The 14467-nt window shown below is 46.4% G+C and overlaps 1 protein-coding gene and 1 long non-coding RNA gene across 2 annotated transcripts in view; one reads left to right on the plus strand and one right to left on the minus strand.

Annotated features, from left to right (window-relative positions):
* The window catches only part of LOC306916647, a 571903-nt gene that overhangs the window by 162358 nt on the left and 395078 nt on the right, over window positions 1–14467 (plus strand). The gene's annotated exons all lie outside the window — the stretch shown is intronic.
* Window positions 1–14467, minus strand: part of LOC306916642 (monocarboxylate transporter 2) — a 59929-nt gene that overhangs the window by 11564 nt on the left and 33898 nt on the right. The window contains exon 2 of the mRNA XM_079494617.1: window positions 11136–11400. Within this exon, the coding sequence (XP_079350743.1) occupies window positions 11136–11373 (238 nt within the window). The 5' untranslated portion in view covers window positions 11374–11400. The remainder of the gene's footprint in view (window positions 1–11135; window positions 11401–14467) is intronic.

A 14467-nucleotide genomic window follows, 5' to 3' on the forward strand; every position in this document is an offset into this window, starting at 1 on the left:
TCTGGAGTTACGTGAAGTGGGTGAGGGCGAACGGTTCTGGAGTTACGTGAAGTGGGTGAGGGCGAACGGTTCTGGAGTTACGTGGAGTGGGTGAGGGCGAACGGTTCTGGAGTTACGTGAAGTGGGTGAGGGCGAACGGTTCTGGAGTTACGTGAAGTGGGTGAGGGCGAACGGTTCTGGAGTTACGTGGAGTGGGTGAGGGCGAACGGTTCTGGAGTTACGTGAAGTGGGTGAGGGCGAACGGTTCTGGAGTTACGTGGAGTGGGTGAGGGCGAACGGTTCTGGAGTTACGTGGAGTGGGTGAGGGCGAACGGTTCTGGAGTTACGTGGAGTGGGTGAGGGCGAACGGTTCTGGAGTTACGTGGAGTGGGTGAGGGCGAACGGTTCTGGAGTTACGTGAAGTGGGTGAGGGCGAACGGTTCTGGAGTTACGTGAAGTGGGTGAGGGCGAACGGTTCTGGAGTTACGTGAAGTGGGTGAGGGCGAACGGTTCTGGAGTTACGTGAAGTGGGTGAGGGCGAACGGTTCTGGAGTTACGTGGATTACAGACGTACAGACGAACGTACTGTATACAGACAGATGTACACTATGTACAGAGACATGCGTGGAAGGAAGGAACACGTTATTCCGACCAGTTCCTTTCCCCTCCATCAGGCGCCCCGGCTGGCCAGGGGGAGGTAGTTTAGAGACCAGGATTACTGCATGTTTTTGTGAGGGTACCTACCCTAGGGGACACGGGGAGAACATGTGAGGGTATCTACCCTAGGGGACACAGGGAGAACATGTGAGGGTACCTACCCTAGGGGACACGGGGAGAACATGTGAGGGTACCTACCCTAGGGGACACGGGGAGAACATGTGAGGGTACCTACCCTAGGGGACACGGGGAGAACATGTGAGGGTACCTACCCTAGGGGACACGGGGAGAACATGTGAGGGTACCTACCCTAGGGGACACGGGGGAGAACATGTGAGGGTACCTACCCTAGGGGACACGGGGAGAACATGTGAGGGTACCTACCCTAGGGGACACGGGGAGAACATGTGAGGGTACCTACCCTAGGGGACACGGGGAGAACATGTGAGGGTACCTACCCTAGGGGACACGGGGAGAACATGCAAACTCCACACAGAAAGGCCCTTTCGCCAACCCCGCCTCGGGTATGGGCACTGATGACGCGGAGGAGGAAACACGCCCCCCAGTGCCCACAGCGTCCCCAGTGGGAATCGAACCCAGGACCTTCTAGCTGCGAGGCGACAGGACTACCGACTGTGCCACCGTGCCCCTTTGTACCCTTTGTACAGAGACATGTTGCATTTATAGATCTAGTCTTTTCCCTGCCTCTACTAATGTGACCTCGCCTCGTCTCCTGTCCTTAATCTCAGCCGTAAAAAAGGAGTCGATTTGCACAGGGAAATAAAGAAGTAATAAAAGATGTACTTTTGTGAAATAATGGGTCTTATCATTACCAACCAGATATCAGATCAATGTCAGGGCTGTGCTATTTAAAAAACACGACGGGCGAGTGTCGTCTGACTTCATTTGCTCCGCACGAATCTATTATTTTGCGACCTTGAGGAAAGTGGTGTCACTCATTTGCATACATAGCTGGTGATGGGTATTCTCCGGGGGTCGGTGTGGGAGAAGACCCGAACCGGACTGCTCAACTTAAACCTCTCTTAATCCATTCTGGGCGGGAACCCCTTTTGGTGTTTTAAACATTATGTTATAATTTAGCTATTGAAAAATAGCAGATCTACAAGCTCATAGCGCGCCACCGAGTGGCGATCTACGAGCTTGTAGGTCTGCTATTTTTGAAAAATCGTTAAAATGTGCCGCAAATCATTGAATATATATTTCAGAGCGAACATTTTTAACTAAATGGTAAATGGTGCATATATATAGGGCCTTTATCCAAGGCGCTTTACAGAGATTGTGCATCACATTCACCCATTCACACACCGATGGCAGCAGAAACCATGCAAGGCACCAACCAGCACATCGGGAGCAATTATGGGTTCAGTGTCTTGCTCAAGGACACTTCGACAGTAACTCTGGGGGAGCCCGGGTTCGAACTGGCAACCTTACGGTTACCATCCAGAAACTCTACCCCTGAGCCACCGCCGCCCTAAAATATTTGCTTCTGGGGCGTCCATGGAACTACATATTTTGAGATGGGGGTCCGTGGCCCAATAGAGATAATTCTGGGGGTCCTTGACATGAAAAAGGTTGAGGACCACTGACATAGAAACATGGGTTTTTCAGAAAAATGTTAGGATTTAGAAGCCTTTATTTTATCGACCTCAGTCCAAAATCGGTTAAAGTCTCTCTCTTGTAGCAAAAACATTACAACAGTAACTAAAATGAACTGGACAGACAACTAGTGCTGCAACGTTCTGGATCACATTTAGAAATGAGATCTCACTATAGGTGTCTGAATGTAGATCCAAATCTTGTTTTGATTATTGTGCAACAGTGCAACACTAGGCCAGTAGCGTGGTTTGGGACTAACATGCTGGACAGGAAGGCCTTTCCGAATGCCCAGCTGACCTACATGGGCGCTCTAGAAGAGGGTGCTCACACCAGCCATGGAAAACATTAAGCTTTTCTAAGTATAATCATGTGCCCTAAGGATTGCTTTAGCCCCCCCCCCACCCCCGGTACAGGGAACACTATTAACAAGAATTTAGAAGCCACATGAGGACACAAACTACTTTATTACTAACTCCATGGTATTGACCCATTTAGGCCCGACTTCAACATTAAAAAAAAATGTCTTCTAAATCATGACAATCTTGTTTCTATGTCAGTTGTTCTCAAACATTTTCATGTCAAGGACCCCCAAAAAAATATATGTAATTGGCCGCCGCCGACCCCCATCTGAAAATATGTTGTTCCAGGGACCTCCCAGAAGCAAAGATTTGAGTTAAAAACGCTCTGAAAGAATATATATTCAAAGCTTTCTTTCAGAGCAAATCTTTGCTTCTGGGAGGTCCCTGGAACAACATATTTTCAGATGGGGGTCGGCGGCCAATTACATATAGTTTTTTGGGGGTCCTTGACATGAAAATGTTTGAGAACCACTGATATAGAAACATTGGGTTTTTCAGAAAACTGTCAGGATTTAGAAGACATTTGTAGAATCGGTATCGGTCGAAATGGGTTAAGTAGATGTTGATGCCAATACCTTTGTACTTTTACTCAAGTACATTTTGAATGCTGGACTTTTACTAAAAGAAAAAAAAAGAATATCATTCAGAGTTTATCATTAACTGGCAGGTGAAACAAGCACTCTCCGTTGTGCATCTGTCCCGCGTTTTTTTACTTTTCCTTTTCCTATATTTTTTTCTATAATTTTATCCCACGATTTTGTAACCCATTTTTCACCCCTGTGTCAATTATCTAATGTGATCCTGGGCTCTACACACCCTCCGCCAACCTAGTCCCCATATATGGGGGACATGGGGAGAGCAACGGACTTGAACTCATGCTTCCTTCATGCCTGAGTGTCCAAGTTGCTCCTTTACACCTGATAGGGGGGAGTTTCCCTGGTTGGACGTAGCGTGTGGAAGGAACACGTTATTCCGACCAGTTCCTTTCCCCTCCATCAGGCGCCCCGGCTGGCCAGGGGGAGGTAGTTTAGAGACCAGGATTACTGCATGTTTTTTGTGAGGGTACCTACCCTAGGGGACACGGGGAGAACATGTGAGGGTACCTACCCTAGGGGACACGGGGAGAACATGTGAGGGTACCTACCCTAGGGGACACGGGGAGAACATGCAAACTCCACACAGAAAGGCCCTTTCGCCAACCCCGCCTCGGGTATGGGCACTGATGACGCAGAGGAGGAAACACGCCGCCAGCACCCACAGCGTCCCGAGTGGGAATCAAACCCAGGACCTTCTAGCTGTGAGGCGACAGCACTACCAACTGTGCCACCGTGCCCCCTATAATGTTTTTAACGTGTCTGTGTCTCTGTGACAACCTCACGGCCGTTGTTCGCGTTCGTTTTCGACGTGCTGTTGTCGGTTCAATCACTGTGTTTTGTTGCATAGCTCCAACAGTGATGTCATGGTGTTTTTTTACTGGTACCACAGCGTTTTATTGACGTCACGTGCACGCGCGTGCATGTGCGCATCGCGGCATGCACACAGAACAGCTGATATAGCCTTAGCCTCGGAAACCCAGACGTTTTTATTTCCAGGGAGAACAAAATAAGTCTGGGGCCGAGTCCACTTCAATACGGCATAGAGTAGTCACACACACACACACACACACACACACACACACACACACACACACACACACACACACACACACACACACACACACACACACACACACACACACACACACACACACACACACACACACACACACACACACACACACACACACACACACACACACACACACACACACACACACACACACACACACACACACACACACACACACACACACACACTCCTCTCTCCCTGTCGCTCTCATGTCGCGCAGCTGTGTCTAGAGTCTCCCGGCGGATCCTTCCGGGAGCTGCCTATGCCATAGAAAGCATATTGGACCCCAGGCTAATAGCCTAAGCCTATTGTTAAATAGTGTGTGAGAGTTTTAGACACAAACTTACTTTCGATAGTGTGCCTATACCGCACACTAACAAAACAAAAAAGTTTCCTTTGGACGAATGAATCTGTTCTTTGATGGAGGAGGAGGCAATCAATCATGTCCTCAAAGCCAACCAGAGAGAAAATAGGCCAGGCTTCACCTGGCAAATAAACGTGAGTGCTTTCCTTTCCCCACTCCTCCTCCTCCTCCCCCTCCCCACTCGTCCTCCTCCCCCTCCTCCTCCTCCTCCCCCTCCTCCTCCTCCCCCTCCTCCTCCTCCTCCTCCCCCCCCTCCTCCCAGGGCCAGGCCTGGAGCTGCTATAGCAGCAGGGAATCTAATATGGCCGCCGTGTCTGCTGACAGTCAACAGAAGCCAGAGGAGTGTTGTTCGCTCGGCCTATAGTAGCCCAAGGTCAGCTTCACTCTCTCTCTCTCTCTCTCCCTCTGGATTAGTGACACTGATCCAGCGCTGACACACGGCCTGGGGCTTAGCGCGTCACTCCTCACTGTCACTGCCCAGGCCATGCAGATGCAGCCACACTACACTACACTGTAGTAAATCAATCACTCCTCACTGTCCAGGCAGAGAGTAGCGACCAGTGTGTTGATTTCGACAGCAAATGTAAAATTGTAGATCTGCTATTTTCAGAGTGCAACCAAAGCATAAAATTACTTTTCTTTTAATCCTGGTCTCTAAACTGCCTCCCCCTGGCCAGCCTGGGCACCTGATGGAGGGGAAAGGAACTGGTCTCTAATATACTGCCTCCCCCTGGCCAGCCGGGGCACCTGATGGAGGGGAAAGGAACTGGTCTCTATACTGCCTCCCCCTGGCCAGCCTGGGCGCCTGATGGAGGGAAAAGGAACTGGTCTTTAATATACTGCCTCCCCCTGGCCAGCCGGGGCACCTGATGGAGAGGAAAGGAACTGGTCTCTATACTGCCTCCCCCTGGCCAGCCGGGGCACCTGATGGAGGGGAAAGGAACTGGTCTCTATACTGCCTCCCCCTGGCCAGCCGGGGCACCTGATGGAGGGGAAAGGAACTGGTCTCTATACTGCCTCCCCCTGGCCAGCCGGGGCGCCTGATGGAGGGGAAAGGAACTGGTCTCTAAACTGCCTCCCCCTGGCCAGCCTGGGCGCCTGATGGAGGGGAAAGGAACTGGTCTCTATACTGCCTCCCCCTGGCCAGCCTGGGCGCCTGATGGAGGGGAAAGGAACTGGTCTCTATACTGCCTCCCCCTGGCCAGCCGGGGCGCCTGATGGAGGGGAAAGGAACTGGTCTCTATACTGCCTCCCCCTGGCCAGCCTGGGCGCCTGATGGAGGGGAAAGGAACTGGTCTCTATACTGCCTCCCCCTGGCCAGCCGGGGCGCCTGATGGAGGGGAAAGGAACTGGTCTCTATACTGCCTCCCCCTGGCCAGCCTGGGCGCCTGATGGAGGGGAAAGGAACTGGTCTCTATACTGCCTCCCCCTGGCCAGCCGGGGCGCCTGATGGAGGGGAAAGGAACTGGTCTCTATACTGCCTCCCCCTGGCCAGCCGGGGCGCCTGATGGAGGGGAAAGGAACTGGTCTCTATACTGCCTCCCCCTGGCCAGCCTGCAGGCACCTGATGGAGGGGAAAAGAACTGGTTGGAATAACGTGTTCCTTCCACGCGCTACGTCCGGCCGGGGAAACTCCCCCCCTGCATGTTAGGTGAAACAAAAGCGTCTTGGACTCCTCATGCATAGAAGGAAGCATGAGGTCAGTCCACTGCCCTCCCCGGGTTGGCAGAGGAAGTGTAGCGCCCAGGATTACATTAGATAATTGACACTGGGTGAAAAAATGGGTTGCAAAATCGTGTGATAAAAATTGTCTTGTCTTTTAGTTCTACTGGATCTCGTCTCCACTAGTCCCTCCCCTAACATTTTAGTATATATTGCCACACTGCTACACTAGTGTAGAAAACATACATGGGCCACTGGCGGCCTGGCCGGGGGCCACATGCGGCCCCCCACCTTCACTTAATGTGGAAAAAGGGTCCGTGTTTATAAATCGACTGGGTGCTATAATGTAATGGATTAAATAACCCTGAGTGATTAAAGTGTTAAAATGTTATTGTCTTTGTTTTATGTCCAATGAATTTGTATTTAGTTCATAAAGTAAAGTAACACAACTCAGTACAGTACAGTACAGTACAGTACAGTACAGTACAGTACAGTACAGTACAGTACGAACGACTGCACAATGACACCGTTCTGGAAGTGACATAATTATTGCTCAACCGTAAATCTCATGCAGTCAAATCTGGAGTGTTGTCGTGAACACTCTGAGCTTCATTTAAAAGATGTTCAAATGTTGCACGGAGGGAGGAGCATGCTGTGGTTTTGTAATAGATGGTGAAACGGTGGCAGCTCCATTGCATCATGAAGGGGAGCCTGAGAGCATAATGGTCTGATTTTGTTGTGAAATGAGAAAACTACAGAGCCAGACCGAGATATCATCCGACAGTGTCTGCAATAAATTGTGCAGCTGATCTCAAATTGATTAGGAAGGGGGCCAAGTGGGATCATATATGGCATGTGTGTCATGCGATCAGAAGCATAATGAGGGGCACGGTGGCACAGTTGGTAGTGCTGTGGCGCTGTGGTAGTGCCTCACAGCTAGAAGGTCCTGGGTTCGATTCCCACTGGGGACGCTGTGGGCGCTGGGAGCGTGTTCCCTCCTCCGCGTCATCAGTGCCCATACCCGAGGTGGGGTTGGCGAAAGGGCCTTTCTGTGTAGAGTTTGCATGTTCTCCCCGTGTCCCCTAGGGTAGGTACCCTCACATGTTCTCCCCGTGTCCTTTAGGGTAGATACCCTCACATGTTCTCCCCGTGTCCCCTAGGGTAGGTACCCTCACAAAAAACATGCAGTAATCCTGGTCTCTAAACTGCCTCCCCCTGGCCAGCCGGAGCGCCTGATGGAGGGGAAAGGAACTGGTTGGAATAACGTGTTCCTTCCACGCGCTACGTCCAACCAGGGAAATTCCCCCCTGTCAGGTGAAAAGAAGCAGCTTGGACTCCTCATGCATAGAAGGAGGCATGAGGTCAGTCCGCTGCCCCCCCAGGTTGGCAGAGGAAGTGTAGTGCCCAGGATTACATTAGATAATTGGCACTGGGTGAAAAAACTGGGTTGCAAAATCGTGGGATAAACATTATAAAAAAAAAAAAAGAAGCATAATGGTTTACCATTTAGACCTGAGCCCAGTTCTAAAAATATGTCTCCTGAATACTAAAAGTCGTCTATGTGTGCAACGTCCCTGAAGGACAGCAGCATTGTCCCTGAAGGACAGCAGCATTGTCCCTGAAGGACAGCAGCATTGTCCCTGAAGGACAGCAGCAACGTCCCTGAAGGACAGCAGCAACGTCCCTGAAGGACAGCAGCAACGTCCCTGAAGGACAGCAGCAACGTCCCTGAAGGACAGCAGCATTGTCCCTGAAGGACAGCAACATTGTCCCTGAAGGACAGCAGCATTGTCCCTGAAGGACAGCAGCATTGTCCCTGAAGGACAGCAGCATTGTCCCTGAAGAACAGCAGCATTGTCCCTGAAGGACAGCAGCATTGTCCCTGAAGGACAGCAGCATTGTCCCTGAAGAACAGCAGCATTGTCCCTGAAGAACAGCAGCATTGTCCCTGAAGGACAGCAGCATTGTCCCTGAAGGACAGCAGCATTGTCCCTGAAGGACAGCAGCATTGTCCCTGAAGGACAGCAGCATTGTCCCTGAAGGACAGCAGCAACGTCCCTGAAGGACAGCAGCATTGTCCCTGAAGGACAGCAGCAACGTCCCTGAAGGACAGCAGCATTGTCCCTGAAGGACAGCAGCAACGTCCCTGAAGGACAGCAGCATTGTCCCTGAAGGACAGCAACATTGTCCCTGAAGGACAGCAGCATTGTCCCTGAAGGACAGCAGCATTGTCCCTGAAGGACAGCAGCATTGTCCCTGAAGAACAGCAGCATTGTCCCTGAAGGACAGCAGCATTGTCCCTGAAGGACAGCAGCATTGTCCCTGAAGAACAGCAGCATTGTCCCTGAAGAACAGCAGCATTGTCCCTGAAGGACAGCAGCATTGTCCCTGAAGGACAGCAGCATTGTCCCTGAAGGACAGCAACATTGTCCCTGAAGGACAGCAGCATTGTCCCTGAAGGACAGCAGCATTGTCCCTGAAGGACAGCAGCATTGTCCTCCGTCAGGCTGATAAGCTGGGAGTGTGTTCTAAATACCAGTGACAACAGCTGTGAGATCACGAGACAACTTCTACACTGGTACAGTAACAGTACATGACAAACTTGATTTATACGATACAAGGGGTAATAAAAGGGCAAAGATGAATATTCATTCATGAAATCTGAGCATCCTGTTATTCCAGTAATTGATACATGCATAAAAATGCATAAATCACAAACTGTGCCTGCGGCTGGCAGACCGATAGTTATAGTGTGATTGGTTCTCACACCAGTAACGTTTCCACCGATCACGTGTTGAAACCGCGGGACTCGTATCTCTCTCTTCTTACACCAGAGACTCTGTAGACATTTTTAAAGCGCAGCTCAAGACCCACTTCTACACTCTTGCTTTTAATTGTTTTGTTATTCATGTCCTCACTGTATTGCATTACTGCTCTTGTTTTTTTTAATGTTTATGTCTTGCTTTTCTTTCTTTTTTTTCTCCATTGCTCTGACGTCGAAATTAAAAAAAAAAAACTTTTTGAAAATAAGTTGTTCCAGGGACCCCTCCCCAGAAGCAAAGACTTGAGCTAAAAACTGAAACTCTGAAAGAATATATATATACACAAAGATTTCAGGCACATTTTCACGATTTTTCAAAAATAGCAGACCTACAAGTTCATAGCGCGGCACTCGGTGCCGCGCTATGAGCTTGTAGATCTGCTATTTTTCAATAGCTAAAGTATGACAAAATGCTATAAACACCAAGAGGGGTCCCCCCCCAAAATGGGTTAAAACATTGAAAGCTATTAATGTAATTAATTACATTAATTATTAATGTACCCTCGGATTGTCTTTTGGCCACACTATGGACGTTGCCAGCTTCTGTACCAGCGGTCCCCGAACTATAAACTATAACTATGTTTATAATGTGGCTATTATTATTCATGTAGAAAAACAGAAGAAGAAATGATTATTATAACTAAAGCTAGCAAAATAATCTAGTACAGGAGTAGTGCATCCCGTGGATGCAGAGGTCGTCGTTTTATTTCGGGAATTTCTCCCTAAACCTTTTTTTTACAAAATTAAGTTGATAATTATGTATATTGACCAAAAAATATATATAAAAAAAAAATAAAGATCTAGGGGAGCTGAAGCAGCAGAAGGAGCTGGAGCTGCTGCTGGAGGCGTCTAACGCTAGAACTCTTATTCAATCACGCAATTGTTTTTTGTTTACATCTGTTCTAGATGATGTGACCATAGATATATATAAACTCTAGATGGCTCAAGGCGGAGTTTCTGACGTCGTTCACCCGGCGGCCATCTTACTTCGGGGCTACAGTACAGTATGTTCAATGGCAGCTCAAACAGAAACAGTCATAACTCGCTCAAATCTTGACGGATTTACAAACGGGTTGGATTATTACAAACGTTGTCAACGTGGCTATGATTCAGGACGCTTATCTGCTTAATTATTTTTTTTTCATATGAACGTCGTATAAAAGCATTTAAGTATGCGGACGTCTCTGACGTTTATAACAAACCAAACCATTTGAAAATCGGTTGAAAATTGAGCAAGTTATGGTCATTTAAGAGTACATGCCCCATAGACACAATGTTATGTGTCCCGATGTGACAGCAACACTCCATGCATTGTTGACACTGCACTCTTCCTGGTCTACGTCAAGGACTGTCTAAAGAGGACGGGACGCGAAGACCGTACGGGCGACGCCATGTTGCTCCATGGTGCTCCATGGAAGGAAAGAAACATGCACAGTTGAGACCAAGGAAGCTGAACGCGGAAGTGTTGGCTGCATATAGCCCATTGCGCATGTTTCTTTCCTTCCATGGAGCACCATGGAGCAACATGGCGTCGCCCGTACGACGCCATGTTGTCTTGGCGTCTCGTCCTCTTTAGACAGTCCTTGGTCTACGTGAGCTGGTGGTGACATGAAAAGGGTTAATGGGAACCACTGCAACGAAGTACAACCTTAACCCATTGAGGCCTGAGGACGATTCTACAGTTTTCTGAAAAACATCATGTTTCTCAAACATGTTCACGTCAAGGAACCCCCAAAAATATCTGTAATTGGCCGCCGACCCCCATCTGCCCCCCCCCCCCCCCCCCAGAAGCAAAGATTTGAGTTAAAAACATTCGCTCTGAAAGAATACATATTCAAAGATTTGCGCTACCATTTTCACGATTTTTCAAAAATAGCAGACCTACGAGTTCACGAATGAACTTGTAGATCTGCTATTTTTCAATAGCTAAAGCATAACATAATGCTTTAAAACACCAAAAGGGGTTTCCCGTCCCCCAAAATAAACGTTAAAAAAACGTCACACTGACCTCCGGCGTACATGACGGCCAGCATGATGGAGGAGATCCAGGCGATCTGGCTGTAGGACGCGCCGAAGATCTTCTGGATGTCCTTGTAGAAGACGGTGATGGCCTTGGGGAAGGCGTAGGAGAAGCCGATGGAGATGAAGGCTCCCAGGACCACCGCCCACCCCCAGCCCCCGTCTGGAGGGGGCGGCGGAGCGTCCGCCGCAGGGCTGCTGCTGGCCGCTGCGGGCGGAGGCGCCATCTCTGCCTCGGCGCCGTTCGCCGTTCACTGTGGTGACGACACGGAGGAGAATGAAGAACAAACTAAATGTGATATAGTGATATGATATGATATGACATATAGCCTCAATTGCTCCTTCTTAAACTAAATGTGACTCTTTGTTAGTCATGGCGGCAAGACTAACTGTTCAGGAGAGGAGAAAACAAGACTAACTGTTCAGGAGAGGAGAAAACAAGACTAACTGTTCAGGAGAGGAGAAAACAAGACTAACTGTTCAGGAGAGGAGAAAACAAGACTAACTGTTCAGGAGAGGAGAAAACAAGACTAACTGTTCAGGAGAGGAGAAAACAAGACTAACTGTTGAGGAGAGGAGAAAACAAGACTAAGTGTTCAGGAGAGGAGAAAACAAGACTAACTGTTCAGGAGAGGAGAAAAACGGATTATTTTTTGTATCCAGAATGAGTTAATAGCACAGGCAGACTCTTCACATACTAGAGCAGTGTTTCCCAACCTTTTTTGTCCCAGGGCACACTTTTCATAGCCTAAAAATATCGGGGCACACCTAGATATACGGGGGGTGTGCATGTGTGTATATATATATATATATATATATATATATATATATATATAATATGTAATATATATATAGTAAAACGTCTTTGATACCAAACACATTATACTTTTGACAGAGTCAAACGTCTTTGAACCCGATATACTTTTAAAAACACACATGACAGCACTCATCAAATAACTTTAAAGAGAAAGAAAGAGACAGAGACAGTGCCTCAGTTTCATCAATTTATTTTTGAAAACTCAATTTACAAAATATAGCAACACACACATGTTCAATTTGTCAATGCAAAGTAATGCTTCTAAAAAAAAAAAAAAGGAGTTGTAAAAACAAGAACAAAAATATTTTGCCACAATACAATGGTCTTAAACTTGAGCACTTTGTAGAATGTGAGTGAGTGCCAAGCTAGGCTGTGCCCCATTTATACAGTAAGTTGAGTAGAGTACAGGTGATTAACATTCCTATGGCCGATGGTCGTTAGAGTCTATTGTTCCGTGGTTGTTGTTGTCGCACGTCTAATTAATTAGACGTGTGACCACAACGACGAAGCAACAATAGGAATCCTGCAGCTCAATAGCTATTGCTTTCGGGGGGGGGGGGGATAGTGTTAGGGTTAGTGTTACATTTTCGGTCAAATCAGGCGGCACACCTGGACACATCAAACGGCACAGTAAAGTACCGCGGGACACAGGTTGGGAAACACTGTACTAGTAGAGCATGTCTGAAATAAGTGTCAGAGCTGAAATCTACATGCAAATATGAAATAAATGCTTAAACACGTAGCTAGGTGTAATGTTAGAGTCCACAGAAGACATGTAAATATGAAATAAATGCTTAAATATGTATAGCTAGGTGTAATGTTAGAGACCACAGAAGACATGTAAATATGAAATAAATGCTTAAACATGTAGCTAGGTGTAATGTTAGAGACCACAGAAGACATGTAAATATGAAATAAATGCTTAAACATGTAGCTAGGTGTAATGTTAGAGACCACAGAAGACATGTAAATATGAAATAAATGCTTAAACATGTAGCTAGGTGTGATGTTAGAGACCACAGAAGACATGTAAATATGAAATAAATGCTTAAATATGTAGCTAGGTGTAATGTTAGAGACCACAGAAGACATGTAAATATGAAATAAATGCTTAAACATGTAGCTAGGTGTAATGTTAGAGACCACAGAAGACATGTAAATATGAAATAAATGCTTAAACATGTAGCTATAGGTGTAATGTTAGAGTCCACAGAAGACATGTAAATATGAAATAAATGCTTAAACATGTAGCTAGGTGTAATGTTAGAGACCACAGAAGACATGTAAATATGAAATAAATGCTTAAACATGTAGCTAGGTGTGATGTTAGAGACCACAGAAGACATGCAAATATGAAATAAATGCTTAAACATGTAGCTATAGGTGTAATGTTAGAGACCACAGAAGACATGTAAATATGAAATAAATGCTTAAACATGTAGCTAGGTGTAATGTTAGAGACCACAGAAGACATGTAAATATGAAATAAATGCTTAAACATGTAGCTAGGTGTAATATAATGTTAGAGTCCACAGAAGACATGTAAATATGAAATAAATGCTTAAACACATAATGCTAGGTGTAATGTTAGAGTCCACAGAAGACATGTAAATATGAAATAAATGTAGCTAGGTGTAATGTTAGAGACCACAGAAGACATGTAAATATGAAATAAATGCTTAAACATGTAGCTAGGTGTAATGTTAGAGACCACAGAAGACATGTAAATATGAAATAAATGCTTAAACATGTAGCTAGGTGTGATGTTAGAGACCACAGAAGACATGCAAATATGAAATAAATGCTTAAACATGTAGCTATAGGTGTAATGTTAGAGACCACAGAAGACATGTAAATATGAAATAAATGCTTAAACATGTAGCTAGGTGTAATGTTAGAGACCACAGAAGACATGTAAATATGAAATAAATGCTTAAACATGTAGCTAGGTGTAATATAATGTTAGAGTCCACAGAAGACATGTAAATATGAAATAAATGCTTAAACACATAATGCTAGGTGTAATGTTAGAGTCCACAGAAGACATGTAAATATGAAATAAATGTAGCTAGGTGTAATGTTAGAGACCACAGAAGACATGTAAATATGAAATAAATGCTTAAACATGTAGCTAGGTGTGATGTTAGAGACCACAGAAGTGAACCTTTCAAGCCTGTTTTCTCAACTCGCTGTTTCTCTGCAAGACAACCAATATGTCAATTTGAAGCTATGATTCCCTGCTTTCACATGACAAAAATCCAATGGCAGTCCCTCAGTCAAATTTGGACACAAATTGTGTTGTATATAATGGAACATAACCTACTGTGAAGCTGTTCACGTAAAGTTTACCTAACTTTAATACTACAGGGAAAACATGCACATGTTACTATTATTTTTAAGTCTTTGATTGCTCTTTCTTGCACTCTTTATTCTTTGTTTTGCTGTGGTTTTGTTGTTTTTGAATGTTATGTTATCTATGCTGCTGCATTGTCTGTAAGGGAAGC

The sequence above is a fragment of the Electrona antarctica genome (assembly GCF_951216825.1).
Source record: "Electrona antarctica genome assembly, chromosome: 23".
In the NCBI taxonomy this organism is placed as follows: Eukaryota; Metazoa; Chordata; class Actinopteri; order Myctophiformes; family Myctophidae; genus Electrona; species Electrona antarctica.